General features: G+C 41.2%; 2 protein-coding genes across 5 annotated transcripts in view; one reads left to right on the top strand and one right to left on the bottom strand.

The window, feature by feature from the left end:
• LOC133479530 (inactive phospholipase C-like protein 2) overlaps window positions 1-9,030 on the bottom strand; it is a 36,090-nt gene extending 27,060 nt beyond the window's left edge. The window contains exons 1-2 of one of the 3 annotated variants that reach the window (XM_061776651.1): window positions 7,895-8,028; window positions 7,627-7,703 (exon numbers count right to left, since the gene is read on the bottom strand). Coding sequence is in view for 2 of the 3 variants with exons in the window: in XM_061776650.1 (XP_061632634.1) it covers window positions 7,895-8,128 (234 nt within the window). In the remaining variant the exon portion in view is untranslated. Of the gene's footprint in view, window positions 1-7,626; window positions 7,704-7,894 lie in introns of all 3 variants that reach the window. The other 2 variants (XM_061776650.1, XM_061776648.1) reach the window with 2 other exon arrangements.
• A 7,141-nt stretch (window positions 9,031-16,171) lies between these two features.
• LOC133479656 (raftlin-like) overlaps window positions 16,172-16,696 on the top strand; it is an 84,568-nt gene continuing 84,043 nt past the window's right edge. The window contains exon 1 of one of the 2 annotated variants that reach the window (XM_061776901.1): window positions 16,172-16,516. The gene's annotated coding sequence lies outside the window, so the exon portion shown is untranslated. The remainder of the gene's footprint in view (window positions 16,517-16,696) is intronic. The other variant, XM_061776900.1, reaches the window with a different exon arrangement.

The raw sequence follows: 16,696 nt of genomic DNA, 5'->3' as shown, positions 1-16,696 counted from the left end.
GCCATCGCCATGATCAAACACCTGCTAATTTGCAAGTGTTTTAACGCAGGCAGCCAGATGGACCAGTTCTATCTTTTCACACTGCAGACAGTAAACACGCGGGGCCAGCAAACACTGTCTTTTGCTGTCGTCGTGTGGTATACAAATGCAGTCCAGAAGTCACACCCCTGTTGTTGTCGCGGAATCGATACTATAGAACGCGGTTTGCGTTTTGCTCACCACATCCTCCATCATCACTTCACGGGAGTGAAATGAATGTTTAAATTGAACCCTCAGGCCTTGTTCAATTTCACTACACTTTCAGCCGAGTCCAATTTTGAAGATGTGTCATGATCTTTTATTCTTTAAAACTACGCATGGTTGGGGAGTGGTTAAAAATAACCCAAGCGCGCAGCGACGACTCCTCCATGCAGTCACAAAAGACCCCACTACAACATCCCAAAAACTCCAGGCCTCACTTGATTCGGATAAGGTCAGTGTTCATGACTCCACCATAAGAAAGAGACTGGGCAAAATGGCCGGCAAGGGAGAGTTGCAAGACAAAAACCACTGCTGAGCAAAATGAACATGAATGCTCATCTCAATTTTTGGATGATCCCCAAGGCTTTTGGGAAAATACTCTGTGGTGTGACAAGCCAAAGGTTGAACTTTTTGGAAGCTGTGTGTTCTATTACATCTGGCGCAAATGTAACAGCACATTTCAGAAAAAGAACATCATAGCAACAGTCAAATATGGTGGTGGTAGTGTGATGGTGTGGGTGTGTTTTGCTACTTCCGGACCTGGAAGACTTGCTGTGATAAATGGAACCATGAAGTCCGCTGTGTACCACAAAATCCTGAAGGACAATGTCCGGCCATGAGTTCGTGACCTCAAACTGAAACGAACTTGGGTTCCGCAGCAGGACAATGATCCAAAACACACAATCAAGTCCACCTCTGAATGGTTGCATAAAAAGTAAATGAAGACTTTGGAGTGACCTGAATCCTATTGAGATGCTGCTGCATGACTTTCAAAAGGCTTGAAAACCCTCCGATGTGGCTGAATTCCAACAATTCTGCAAAGATTGAGTGGGCCAAAATTCCCCCACAGCTTTGTAAGAGACTCATTGCAAGTTATGGCAAAAGCTTGATTACAGTTGTTGCTGCTCAGGGTGGGCCAACCAGTTATTAGGTTTAGGGCGCAATCACTTTTTCACACAGGGCCATGTTGGTTTGGATTTTTTCGTCTTTGACTAATATTTTAATTTGTTGGAGATGGGAAACATTTAAGTATGACAAACATCCCAAAAAAGAAATCAGGAAGGGGGCAAACGCTTTTTCATACCACTAAGTATGATGTTAAAACAACATACTGTAAATACTGTATTGGTACAGTTGGCTGGCTAAGTCTTGCTTATGCTTAAAACCTGATAACAAAAAAACAAACAAAAAAAAACTAAAATGTTCAAGTCTAGAATGAAACTTTTTAATTCAATTGTATGATTCAATCAAGTAAATAAGGAATTAAAAAAAAAATGTTTTCATGGTTTCAACTGGCTCTATGTGGCCACAATAGAGCCAAAAGGTACAATTTGATGTAGACAGGATATCATTGTTATAGCTAAAGAGCTGAAGTTGTAAATAATAAAATCTGACAAAAACCCCAACCTTTGGAAGTTTCATTACATTTGGAAAATGTATTAAAAGCAAATTGATAAAAAGGAAGTGAGGTGGACACAAGTGGCTAGCATAAAGCCCACAAGGTGAAAGCAATGTGTCCATTTGTTGATTTAATGAATCAATGAGATGATGTTGCTTTTAAATAGCTGGAGGCTAAATTGTCTTCACAACTCCCGAGTAAACAATAGAAGAATAGGGCAATTCAAGCCAGACTGGTTTGCTGCAGTGTCAAGGAAAACAGTCCTGCAGTGTTTGGTTTGGTGTGGATGATTGTAATTATCACGGTAAATATTGTGACAGTGACACCTACAAAGACAAAGTGAATCGTGTGAAAAATTTGAACCACAAAACTTCAATTTCAGTTGTTTTTAATGTCATGACAGGTGGCTTACGTAATTGAATATGAAAACTGTTACAAGTCGCAATTTCCTACAAAGGAGGACAAACTTATTTTTGCACTTTCCTAAAAAGAAAAGATTTAAGCTTACGCTACCGTTATATGACAGTTGGCTTTTGGATTTCAATGTGAAGTGGTTGAGCTTGAAATTCCACCTACCGTTTTGCAAGAATTGTTTTTAAAAAAAAAAAAAAAAAGTTGCAATTGTCTGCCCTCTAAAATGAATGTAAAATTGAAACAAATAGGAATTGTTACACTATCCGGTGTCCGAACGTATCCAGATTCTTCCAAGGAGCAAATATTTTCGAACATTCACCACTAATACGAATTTTGTATTTCTGCCACCCAAAATTGATCTAAAACAGTAAAAAAATTAAAGGGAGTTCATAATTTTCAAAAACAAAACAACAACAAAAAAACTTTTCATATTTGTCAAAACTGTCAGCATAACCTGACAGTAACATGACAAATTATCTGTGGGAAAAAAACAAAAACATCATCCATCTTGGACCTTAACCACCACACCAAAGGTAAAAACAGCCAAAGAGAGACCGAACGTGTCACTCACAAGGTGCCACGCAATTAGCAAGCACACTCATAGCGGGCACACCCCCACACAGTCTCACGCTGACCTGTTACGTTGGGCTTCAGGAGCTTTGCTGGAACTATGGTGGTTTATCCACCTCATTTGGCAACAACTAGGCTTGCTAAGGCTAGCAAACAGAAGGAGGGCGATTGGACTTCAGGCAGGTGAGAGGATTCAGGAGCAACAAGCAATTAGCACCATTTCTGCTCGACAGGTAAGTTTGTCACCTCTTTTTGATTTTTAATTGATTATACATTCCCCAAAATAAAACTTGAAAGTAATAACATTTAGTGAAGAAACACTCCATTACGAATAAGTCACGCTACCAATGTAGCAGCCATGGCTTACGTCAGCTTGTTTACAGTGCGCGTCTTGTACACAATTGAGGAGCACTGTTTTAGTAAGAGACTCGACGCTGAGAGGGACAAGTGAAGTGAAGTTACATCCAAATGGTGCTGGCAGTTTTAACACTGCAAACACCCTCTTTAATTGTTCCATTAATTTATCCAGAGACCAAAATTATCCAGATTTCAACACGGAGCAAATTCTTTTCAAGGATGCATCTCTTATATAAAGGGTGTCCATAAAGTCTCTCTACAATTTGAAAAATGTATTACAACAGCTCATTACATCAATGTTATTCATTCAATTGATACATTTTTCATCTCATTGCAAATGAAATGTACAGGTTCATGAAATTTTGTTTCGGATTAATTTCAGTCAGAAAGAAGACTTTATGGTCACCCTGAACGTTTTTTGTTTTTTTTTGTATTCACAGTGGATATAATAAAAAAAAGTCTACACAACCATGTTGAAGTGCCAGGTTTTAGTGACATAAAAAAAGATTATTTCAAAACGCTTTCCATCAATAATTTGACCTATGTATAACCTTTACAATTTAAAATGGACGAAAACAAAATCTCTCAAACACATGGGAAAATGTGTTATGGTCTGATGAAACCTCAGTTTAACATTTTGGCCATAGTTCCAAAAAGTGTGTTTGGCACAACCAACACTGTTCATCACCAAAAGAACACCACACCTCCAGTGAAGCATGGTGGTGGCAGCATCATGAACCCAAAAAGACCTTTTTATATCCACCGTATCTTTTACTTGACCAGGTGAAACAGTAATCGCTGAAAAAAAATATTTTATAAATGACTTTAATACGTAAACAGCTGTGTTGAAATCAGACGGATTGGGCATAGTAGTTCTCCTATCTCGTGAAATAAGACAGAGGACAATACAATTGAAGTATTGACATAACACAATGGCGTGCGTCAGTTTTTAGGCTGTTATTCCTTTAAGTGTTGTCTTACTGTCATTTTAACGTCACATTTGAGTATGGCTGGGCGTGAAGTGACTCATGCAATGTTTATCCATCTGTGTTGGCAAAGCAAAAGGCCACAAAAGCACACCATGATTTCAAAACTGACTCATCACGCATACCAATTATCTCCCGTGCAGATTCACAGGGGCTCTCGATGGTATTGTGTGATTAGGGGACTCTTGTTTTGTTGTTTTGTTTTCAGGCCACTGAGCATTGCAGCTTTGGAGGGTAAAAAAAAAAAAAAAAAAAAAAAAAGGCATTTGAATGTGTGGCAGTGACTGACGATGCTTCGCGTGGAAACTTCTGGACTGGAATGAGAGCAGCAACAGAGTCAATTTGTGGTAGTTGCATCAAAATCTTCTCTTTTTTTAAATAAATAAATAATAATAATTTTAAAAAAGAGGCCATGAAGTGGGTCTATTATTCATTCAGAAAGTATATAGCTCAGGGGAGGTAAATACCAGAGAGATTAAACTGCACTTTGCCAGCCTGGGAAATTCTCTGGCAGCAAGAGATTTTTTGGGTCTTTTACACGATATTCATGTCAATATTACCTCAATGAATCTCAACAATATAGTCGCCGGCCTATAACAACGGCAAAGTGGACAGTAGCAGCACACCAGAATAATTAAGATAAAAGAATCATGAACAGGGAGTGCTCAGCGTCCGTTTCTATGGCGTCGACAGAAACTGTCATTGGTATACAAGTCAGGCCATTAATTCATTGGGAAATGACATAAACTCCAGCTTTAAAACCCCTGTAAAGTGAATTGAGAGATTTGTTTCTAAAGACATACACATTTGAAGATAATTACTGAAAATGTGTAAAGACTGACAACTATGGAATACTCTATTATCGAGATATAGCATTATCACCATTACAGTTTACCTGATTTTTTTGGGGCACGGCAAAATCGGGCCCAAACTATGAAAGAACTTGAACGCCTTTGTTCACCTAAGCGTTTATCTGGCGCAATTGCGTAGGGGGGGGGGTCCAACGTGACAGCTTGCGTGTGGACAGGCGCTTCAGGCTGGCTGTGATGTCACGGTGAGAAAGGTGATAGCGCCAGGAGGGGATAGGGTCCGTGGGGGGAAGAGTCCGACTTGACAGCCAGCGTGTGGACCGGGGGCTTTGTGCTGGTGTGGCCGCTTGTGGGGGCCTAGTTGTCGGACGCGAGTGCTCGGACGGGAGAGCGAGGGGAAAGAAAGAAAAAAAAAAACTCAAGACGTGACAGCCAGCGTGTGGACAGACATTTTTTTTTTTTGTATTTATCTAAGATATTTTATTTATTGTTCTACATTTCAATGCCAATGTTCAATAGTCTTTCAAATTAAAAGTGAATTGTTCTTAAAAAGGATGTACTTGAATTATGATGCTCTTATATTATCATCTCAGTGGCATTAACAAAAAAAAAGATACTATTGTTTATCGTGAGTTTGGGGGGAAATAGATCATCCTAAAAAATGTGCTTTTGTGGAAGGCCTAGTCACGGAACACAGTATTCTGTGAGTCTTGAAAGATCAGTCGGAATTCTCTAGAACTGGCAATATGGGGCTTTGAAAGCGGCTGGTAGTGAATAAGTTATTCATTTGTCAGGAAAACTTACAAACTCCCATGTTTTCAGGTAGTTTGATTTGGAGATGAATGATGCCGTAAACCATCGCTTGTGGTATGTTTTTCATAAAGTATGCCAGTGTAAAACACGGGAAACCTTAAATACAACACGCATGGTTGTCATCCGGATGGGCTACAGGAGAAGATGAATGTTCAACTAATCGATTGCTAAATCTCTCGCCTGAACTGCAATTCCGCACAGTTAATTAACTTTTACGCCCTGTGCCTACTGTCATGTAGCCATTTGACGTGGCACCCCCTCTCATAACAACCAAAAGAGAGACATCACATGAACAGAAGAGAGTTTGAAATTGACTTGTAAGAGAACATTTTGCAAATCTGGGATGGATAAACAGACAATGGCCAAACTTCCTTGAACTGGGCTCAGTTATTAACCCTCCGCCAACACTACATGATGAACCAAGCGAGTGAAACCACACACACACACGAGTATTATGCACAAATTCTTGCAATTCTCGCATGAAGTTTAGTCAGATGAAAAGCACATTAAAAGGAGACTTATTGTGCATTTGTTTCACAATTAAAAACAGTTCACAGATGACTTAACATCAAAATTATTACACTTCGCACACTGTCAAGTGGTGTGCCGATGCAGTGTACTGTACAGGTCGCCAAACAACAAACACACACCCACCCACCGTGTCGACGACTTCACCGACCTACCAATTGGTACGTGCCGGTTATCAGAAGCCTGATGCTGTTCATTAATGCTAATCTCTACAGTCAACAAAACTCAGTGCAGCTCTACGGACTCTGGCAATCGCTTACAAATGACTCAATCTTGACTCACCCTAGCTGCCAAGTCGTTGGGCGGAGAAACTCGCTCGAGGAGCTTTTATTATTTAAAATAGCATAAATTTGACTTGCCATTTCAGCAAATTGAGAAGGGCAAGCTCACAAATGCCTTTACGAAAATAAAGACAAATTGATTTGGTTGTCGAACTTCATATTTGATGGGAAAGCACTCCAACAACAAACAAAAAGACAGTGCCCTACATACAAACATTCAGATTTCGAACATTCGGTCATTCGGACTGCCGTGTTAGCAAAACTTTTGTTCGCAATATTTCCACAGGTTGTACTGCGCCAAATGCACACCGCACCATCGCTGCAGCATTAGTTTGGTAACAACTGTTCGCTTGTGCTCAACCTGTTTGTAACTCCTCTGTCAAGGTGTTACCTAGATATAAAATTTGGAGACCACCAGATCTGGCTCTGAAACCTTTGACCATCAGGAAAACTTATCTAAACATTGCTTCGCGAGGTGGGTGTCATTTTTAACTGCAATTGCAGATGGCGCTGCACCAGAAACAGTTGGAGGTTGCTCCTAAAACCATGGAAGAAGGAAAGAGCTGCAAATGTACCATTCCTGAATGACGACAGTGGTACTACCTCTGCCTCAATTTTAGCCATGAAAAAATACTGGTGTTTTGTGTTTATATATAATAAACCCCTTCCGGCTTAGGAATAATTCAAGAGACAAACACCCTTCAGGAACATGCCTTGATCGTAGGTACAGTAGAAGCCCTTACCTACATTTACAACCAAAACTTTCAAATCAGATTTCAGCCTCAATGTGTGTGTGTGTGTGTGTGTGTGCCTCAATCTAATTTGCCCATGTTCTTCACAATCAGTGGTACTGACCCATGTGATTTAAACTACATTAGCAATGGGACTGTTTTCAAAATCATCCTCACAGGGCCAACTAGCTGGCCCCTTGGTGACATCACATTTTTGCATCCTCTGGTTGGTAGGTCAGAGAAAAACTTGTTACAGCCATGTTCGAGTAGCAAAACACACCTGCAGCGATCTGTACACATGATTACATTTAATAATCAGTGTCTTGGAGAGTATGTAGTACTGATGGTTTGCGACGAGATAGCGGTACTATTGAGATGGGCAAGGGGTCGTCTAAATCCGAGGTACCAAATGCATGGGCCGCCCCTGAACAAGTCACTTTTCCATGTATCTCATTTGAAGCCGAGTATTGTGGCAACAGTAGAACAAAACATCATTACTGGTTGCTGGAATCGTCTTCAGCGGGTTTCGACATGCGAGAGGCTGGACTTGTGTGTGCTGTCATCATCTTTGCTACCTGTTAGGCAAGATGAAATTTGACTAATGTTTGCAAAATAGTTTAAAGTACACATTGTACTTACTGGTGCAAGGAAGCCATTCAAGGTGTCATGCTCATGGGTATGTGTTAGTATGAAAGTCATGAGTGGAAATGATCAAAAAGGTTTTCCTGGAGCACAGGTGGAAGCTGACTTCCATATTTCTACCCACCTTGATGATGCTGCTCCTACGGGGCATGTCCGCCTTGTTGTCGGGCTCGACGAAGGCTTCCACGCCCCTGCCGCCGCCGCCGCCGCCACCTTGGCCGACCATGTTGTCTTCACACATTCCACAGTCGCCGTTCGACACCGAGCCCTCGCCGGGCGTCTTCACCGCCGCCTGCACGCCCACCTCGGCCGCCGCGTGATCCAGCAGGCTGGCCCCGTCCTCCTCGAACTCCGCCATGGGCGCGCGCGCGCGCGCGCGCACACAAACACACACACACTCTCTCTCTCTCTCCCTCTGCTCGCTCACACACACACACACACACGGTTCCAAAAATCCTCCTGGTTCGGATTTAGTCCAATTTCCTGCTTTGGTACATCCCCGCGGGGTGCTGCTTCTCGATCATCCGCCGCCGGGTGCTCGGAGCGGAGGCGTGAACGCGGGGCGACGGCGGAGGAACCACTGGCGGTGTCGGCACGCGACACCGTGACATCGGACCGAGCATGTAGCGAGCTATTGAGCCAAAATACAAACCAGACGGGTGGATACGTGCCGCTTTTAACGGCTCACCTCCCCGCGGTTATAGTCACCGGGGGAGCTCCGGTTCGTCAGCGGCGTTGTGGCTGTCCCATGCAAGGGGGGGGGGGGGGGGGGGGGGGGTAGGGGGGCGGTCGGTGAGTTCACAGCTGCTCCGGCTAGTTAGCTCCAGATAGCCACCTAGCCAGCTACCTAGCCAGCCAGCTGGGGACACCAACTTTACTTGCAAACTTTGGAGGGCCCTCACAAAAGAAAGGGAGCCCAACACCACCACCTCCGCCCGCAGCAGCACCGGGGGAGGAGACCTTCCTTCTTTCGGTGTACAACAAATGTGCGAGCAGCAGTTGGGACGTTCACGCCGCGACTGCCACAAGTCATACGTACACGCGCACGCAAATTGTGTCGCCTCGTGAACGCGCGCCGGGCAAAAACAGGATGTGCTGTCAATCAAAACTCATTATTATGACTGCAATTGCGGTTTCGTCTTTTTTAGGTGTCAGAGCAAATAGAGAAGACGCCGCTTTGAATAGTAATGAAGGGTGATGTTTGTCGAGTCATAATACATGTCACACACGCACATCAAAGTTGTTGTTTTTTGTCACCATCTCAAATGTCGATATTTTTTATATTTCATTAGTCAGTCATTATTTCCGTTTTACTTCTGTCATTTTTCTTCTTTTTTGATTTTGCCATTAATCGTGGCTGTTTGCATGTTCTCCCCATGCCTGCGTGGGTTTTTTCCGGGGACTCCGGTTCCCTCCCACGTCCCAAAAACATGGTAGGTTAATTGAAGACTCTAAATTGCCCGTAGGTGTGAATGTGAGTGCGAATGATTGTTTGTTTGTATGTGCCCTGCGATTGGCTGGCAACCAGTTCAGGGTGTACCCCGCCTCCTGCCCGATGACAGCTGGGATAGGCTCCAGCACTCCCGCGACCCTTGTGACGATAAGTGGCTCAGAAAATGGATGGATGGATGGATGGGACAAAATATTGCAATCACAACACGGTATAAATACACCAGATCAAATGTCGGTATTGTCGCTTTGTGATGGAAACCAAAAAAATATATGTATCGCTCATTTGAAGAGTGTGGGACAAAATAATGACGATGCATCGTGTCGTTGTCTGTTTCAGTACAGTATCGCGACAGCAGCATTGATTTGTATTTTCTTTTACACCAGCATCAAACGTCAATGTTGTTCCTGTATGATGGAAACAAACAAAAAACATCCACTCTTTTTAAGAGCGTGGGACAAAATAACGATATCACCATGTATCGTGTTGTTGTCTGTCACAATACGGTATCGATACGCCAGGATCAAATATCAAAATTTCAGGATTAGGAGTTTTATCCATCCATCCATTTTCTGAGCCGCTTCTCCTCACGCGGGTCGCGGGCGTGCTGGAGCCTATCCCAGCTGTCATCGGGCAGGAGGCGGGCTTCACCCTGAACTGGTTGCCAGCCAATCGCAGGGCACTTAGAAACAAACAACCATTCGCACTCACAGTCATGCCTACGGGCAATTTAGAGTCTCCAATGAATGCATGTTTTTGGGATGCGGGAGGAAAGCGGAGTGCCCGGAGAAAACCCACGCAGGCACGGGGAGAACATGCAAACTCCACACAGGCGGGGCCGGGGATTGAACCCGGGTCCTCAGAACTGTGAGGCTGACGCTCTAACCAGTCGCCCACCGTGCCGCCATTAGGAGATTTATTTTTCAGAAAAATTCTTTTTAATTGGGTGTAATTATTTTTTTTTAAATTATTTTAAGAGGAGGGACAAAATATCAATATCGCAATGTAAGCTATCACTGTCTGTTACGAATCAGATACGGTATGAAACACCACCATCATCTATGTTGTCACTCATCTCATGGAAATGGAAAACAAATATTGACATTAAAAAATGAATTTTTAATAAACGTCTGTATACACCCTGTGCATAACAATCAAACCTCATTATTGTTAGAATTGTTTGGTGTCAGAGCAAATAGTGTACACTGGTCCGAGTGTAAACAAACCATTTGGAATAGTAAAGACAATACATACGGACACAGATCAAAGGGATTTTGACACCACACAGTGTCAATACACTCGTGTCAAATGTCAGTATACATATTAGATAATTGATCAAACTATATTTTTATTTCCTTCATTTTTTTCTTTTCTGTTATCATCATGTAGCATAGCTGCAATATCAATATTGCAATGTATTGTCATATGTATCGTTGTCTGTCATGATACAGTATCAGTACACAAGCATCGAATATCCAAATTCTGGATTAGTAGTTTCTTTTACTGCAAAAAAAGATTGTACCGCTGGGTGATGGAAACGGAAGAAAAATGTAAAACAACCTTGTATTCTTCTGAACGGAGCCCCAGACATAACACAGGAAAGACAAAATGTATTTATGTAACTACTTCATGCAAACTATTTCCTTCCCACGATGTAACTACTACTTCATGCGCACGAACTACTACTTTGCAGAGGTGTGGACTCGAGTCACGAATTTGATGACTTTAGACTCGACAATATGTTACAAGACCTGCAACTCGAGTTGGACTTAAACAGCAATGACTCGTGATTTTACTTGAACTTGACCCTGTTGACTTGAATAAAATTGTTACTTTGAAAAACACTTCCTATGGTTATATGTACAAAAAATGTTGCAATGACTTGGTCCTACCTCTGCTAATTTGTGCGCACAAAATACCCGTGGCTCCGTACAGGACAGTTAGGTAAGCAAAATAAGCGCACCTTTTCAATTTGAGGGTAGAGGTGAGGCTAAAGTAGTAGTAGTAGTTCATGTACACAATTTATTATTATTATTTTTTTTAATGCAGATAACTAGCAACCCTTTATTGCTCAGTAACTGTTTTTCTCCATGTCTTTATGTCTCCAAAGTGTTCTCTGTCAATTGACTGTCTGTTGTCGTACTAGAGCGGCTCCAATTACCGGAGACAAATTCCTTGTGTTTTTTTGGACATCGAATAATGATGATTCGGATTCGGATTGTGATTCTGATTCTGAATCAATCAGACGGCTCTGATGTCATAGTATGATGGAAGATCAAAGCACATCGCAAGCGTCCAATCAGACGACGTGGTGTTAACTCTGCATGACTTTTATGTCAAGGCCCCAGGTTGACATCCAGTAACATGGTTGGTACTGTAGGCAGAGCGGGCGGGGAGCTGGGAGTTGTACAACAGCGCTATCTGCCGGTTGAAGAGCGTTAGTGACGTCTACATGATCTGATTTTTGTTTTACAATTCAGTCTGAAAGTGAGGATAAGATGGATGGAAAATGGATGGATAGATGGATGCTAAATCTTAATTCAATGAATTCATTAATTACAAAACAATGCAGTGGGATGGTGGACGACTGGTTAGCACATCCGTCTCAAAGTTCTGAGGACCCGCAGGGTTCAAATCCGGCCTCGCCTATGTGGAGTTTGCATGTTCTCCCAATGCCTGCGTGGGTTTTCTCCGGGTACTTTGGTTTCCTCCCACATCCCAAAAACACGCATGGTAGGTCAATTGAAGACTCTAAATTGCCCCTAGTTCTGAATGTTTATTTGTTTATATGTGCCCTGCGATTTGGTAGCGACCAGTTCAGGGTGTGCCCTGCCACTCACCCGCAGTCAGCTGGGATAGGCTCCAGCACGCCCGTGACCCTAGTGAGGAACCGGCACGGAAAAAGGATGGATGGATATATATTAAAATTCACATTTATTTATCAAAACAAATTTGATACGTGCATTGAACCGGAAAATGGATGGGTAAAATAACGTAAATACAAACTTTCTAGTTCCTAGAAACTAGAAAGCCTAGTCCTCTGATTTTTTTTAGTCATCTTGCTTAACATTTATAAATATGTATTATGAGCAATGTAATTAATTTATTTTAAAATTGAATTTCCATATTTAGATTAGAATTTTTTTCAATAATAAATTCCTTAAGAAAATAATGTGAATAGAATATGGGAACCATTAACCCTGATCCTCATACTTTTATCTGCTTGCTTATAATTAATATTTACTATGATCTTTATCATTTATTTATTTGATTTGATTACCCTATTTTGAACTTGTTTTAATATTTAATCACTATATTAATTAAAAAAGGAAAACTTATATAAGGAACTAGGAACCCAATTCCTCCTATTTTAAAAATCTTTGTTATTATTTTATGAGTTTACATTTAATTGTCTTATTTTAATTGAAATGATTTTCAATATTTAATTAATAAAGTAATTTCATAAAAACACAATGTGACTAGAATATAGGAACAAGGAACCCTAATCCTGGAATTATTCATTTTTATTTATTGTATGAATTTTAATACATTTTTCTTATTTTAATGAAACAATGTATTCATATTTCATACAAAAAAAGAATTCAAAAAAAGAAACATAATAAAAAAATAGAATATCGAAATACTCCAGACTCTAACTGGAATCACAGGAGGTTTCTTAACAACATCGCCAATTTTTAATGATGATGAATAAGTAAACAATATTGAATGTTAGAGTTTTTTTTAATGCCAGTAGCTATTTTCGTCTGCTCTTTTTCTAGTAAGTCCTACTGTGTTTTTCTGTTCTTGCTTCTCTTCCTTAACGTTTGTTCCCCTAGTTTCCTTTAGTGTTTTCCTCCTGTGGCCCCCGTCCACCGTCCTTATTTAGGTACCGGTCCGCGAGATGGTTTTCACGTTGACCTTCTGTCACGTCACTTTCTGTTAATAGTTGTTTTTTTCACATCCGCGTGCTCGCTTTGTTGAATAAAGTCTGTAAACCTGCATCTTCTGATGTTTTGCTTTTGTGTCCAAATATATTGTGTTTGACGCAGCCGTAACAAAGCGTATACTATGTTCCAATGGAGTATTTTGCATGCTCTGTTTGTATGTGTTGCTGCTCCGGGTGTTTTAAAGTAGCAGTTGTTTGAAGGTTGATATTTAGCGTAATATCTATGCCATGAGTCACCACCCTTTTTTAAAACTCAGAGCTACTTTTTGGGTACTGAATAAGGCAAAGGGCAACACGTTTGATATACATGTATCAACCCTGAACTGGTTGCCAGCCAATCGCAGGGCACATACACACAAACAACCATTCGCACTCACATCCACACCTACGGGCAATTTAGAGTCTCCAATGAATGCATGTACAAGACAAAATTTCTACCCATTCATATATATTTGCAGTCTTGTACAGAGCTTGGAGTTAGCGGACGTTTGTTATATGCTTGACGTTATGCCTCTTATTTGAAGAACTGCGAGAACTGAGAGTGAGAACAGATGGCACGACATATTTTAATGCATGCGTGTGTTCTAATGCATTTCAATGTGTCAAGCACAAGATTTGCTGAGATCACATTATGTTTTGAATGTTTCAGCATGTTGGTTTAACTCCAAATTGTACCACTTTTAGGAGTGTTACATTTGAATGCTCCACTATGATGACGATCAAGTGGTAAATTGCAGCTATACCTAACACTGTGAGTCATCATTTTTTTTCAACACACATCCATCCCCATTAAAATGTGAACAAAGAAGACCAGGTGTGACTAATCCATATCTCTCGTTTGTTGAGAGTAGACGTTCGTGTCACTTATTTCTATTTTCATTTTAACAAGCTGACAGTGTGAAAAAGAAGCTCTTGGCAAGCTTAGCTTTTTAATCTCTCAAGGCACAATAGGCATCTTGTTTGTTCATTTAGTGTGTGTGTTCAAACATGCTGCTTTGTCGTTGATGAATGCAACTTGTTGTTTTCCTCACCAAGAACAATACAGTGGTGCCTTGAGATACGAGGGACCCGACCGACCGACTCAGGAGATTTTTTTTGCTTTGACCTATGAGCTTTGACCTTTTTCTTTTTCTTTTCTTTTCTTTTTTTTATTAAAAGATACAAGCGCTGTATGATGGCAGTGTACTCGGCTGACTTCACAACAAGCAGCAGTTTGGCAGATAGTGAACAATTCTTCAGAAAAGACGCTTGAAGTTGTTTGTTGCCACTACCAGTTGAAGTTTACTGTCAAACAAAATAGAAAACAAAGACAATTACATGTCGTGCATTTAAAACCAAACTATTTGGCCTTTCGCGAGCTAACGCACAATGAAAAACACTATAGACGGGCTAATGAATAGCATCTCTGTTGCGATTTATAACCCTTCCAGCAAAGGATATTTAAACACAAACACCAGAGCAACACACGTATACCGGTAATATAACAATATCCACAGCCATATATTCTTTATCCTCTGTGAATAATGACGAATACTTCTGCTGCTTACTGAGGAACTGAGACGTCTCCATGAAACATAATGTATCAGTATGTCTGTATTATACTGCCCCCAGGTGGCCAAGGTGCGCACACTAAAAGGAGCAGCACAATAGCCATTGAAATGAAGCAAAAGAAAAGTGACAAAAAAAGGTTTCTTTTCTTTATATTCTCTTTAATCATGTCATTACTGTATGTTGTTTTATATGTTCAATATTATAGAGTACTATTTTTTGAGTTTTGAGTTATTGACGTGGCCACAGACCGAATTGAACTATTTTAAGGCAACCATTGTACCTAATATGTGATCAATACGTAATCTTGCGGTATGGCACACCACTAGAAAACAGTGCGAGGTTCGGATGGGGTGATTTGAACCTCTTCCAGCAGAGTGGCTTTTAATGAGGAAAAAAGCAGTGCACTTGAGGTTGGATCCAAGATATTTGACGTAATAGCTGCCTTCAAGTCATCATCAGCAGCAGCGTGGAAGCTGACAGCGTAATGCACCAAGCGAGAAAGCTGGAAATGAAGGACATTTTTTGATATTTCAATTCTCTTTTGTTTGGAGGGCGGAAAAAAGAAAATCACAACGAAGTGTGCACAGCCTGACATGCTTCCCTTTAGCGACAGTATGTATCTATGTTGAAAGGAGCCTTTTTGTTGTTGTTGTACATAGTTGAACTTCTGAAGCTGAAAGCCTACTAGAAGGATGAGAGTCTTGTTTTTTTTTTTTTTTGCCAAATTCATTCCCCCTCCAAAAAAACAACTTTACACCTTTGACTTCAACAATAGTTAAGTTATTTTCACACGAGAAAGACGGTAACAAATGAAAATAAATAAATGAGTTCAGAAAAGTATAAAAATGTGACCTCAAACAGTGACTGGGTGGGATTAATTAAAAAAAAAATGTGTGTAATTTCCTGTGGCAATTTTTTTCCAAGTGCAAATAAAGGGATTAGAGGGGAAACTCCCCTCTAAAGTTGAAATATTTGTTCCTTTGCCTCCGTGCCTCCGTCAATGCTTGTTGGTGTGCGGTTTAGATGGTTGTTTTTAAATGTGTGAGCTTATTGCTTCAAGACCTGCTCTATATTTAATTGGAGATAACTTGTGTTGGCAATTTGCTTCTATCCATCCATCCATCCATCCATTTTCTGAGCCGCTTCTCCTCACTAGGGTCGCGGGCGTGCTGGAGCCTATCCCAGCTGTCACCGGGCAGAACTGGTTGCCAGCCAATCGCAGGGCACATACAAACAAACAACCATTCGCACTCACAGTCATGCCTACGGGCAATTTAGAGTCTCCAATTAATGCATGTTTTTGGGATGCGGGAGGAAACCGGACTGCCCGGAGAAAACCCACGCAGGTACGGGAAGAACATGCAAACTCCACACAGGCGGGGCCGGGGATTGAACCCGGGTCCTCAGAACTGTGAGGCTGACGCTCTAACCAGTCGCCCACCGTGCCGCCCAATTTCCTTCTATGTAAATAAAATTGACCTCACGGGGTTAGGAGAAATATGACTTAAGTCGACTTTTATGTTTTTGTTGTTGGTGTTGTTGTTTTTTTGTTTGTGTGCGTGAGAAACAACTTCCAAGTGACTGAAGACGACAGGTTACCAAATGACTGTTTTCCCCACATTGGGCACCAGGGGGCGCTACCGCCTCGCGAAAAATAAATGCTAACAACCACCGCGACACACCTGTTTCCTGTTCACGAGGCCCACAAGGAAGGAATGAAGAGACTTGAAATCAAAGTAGAATCGAAAATAAATACTTCCTACTTCACCACACCACCCCAAAGTGAGCGTTATCTTATGGTAAGGACAGAATGTTTGATACAACTCTTGTATTGGATCACATTAGAATGTGAAGTTACTGTTGGGAGTGGAAAGCACAATTTAAACACGTTAGGTAATGTGGTACGCTAGCGTATATATTATCTAGCTAGTTAGATAACTATCAAATATCTCGTTTCTATCCATCTATCCTATAAACTT

Source organism: Phyllopteryx taeniolatus, chromosome 6 (genome assembly GCF_024500385.1).
Source record: "Phyllopteryx taeniolatus isolate TA_2022b chromosome 6, UOR_Ptae_1.2, whole genome shotgun sequence".
Lineage (NCBI taxonomy): Eukaryota > Metazoa > Chordata > Actinopteri > Syngnathiformes > Syngnathidae > Phyllopteryx > Phyllopteryx taeniolatus.
This window is presented reverse-complemented; position numbering and strand designations above follow the sequence as displayed.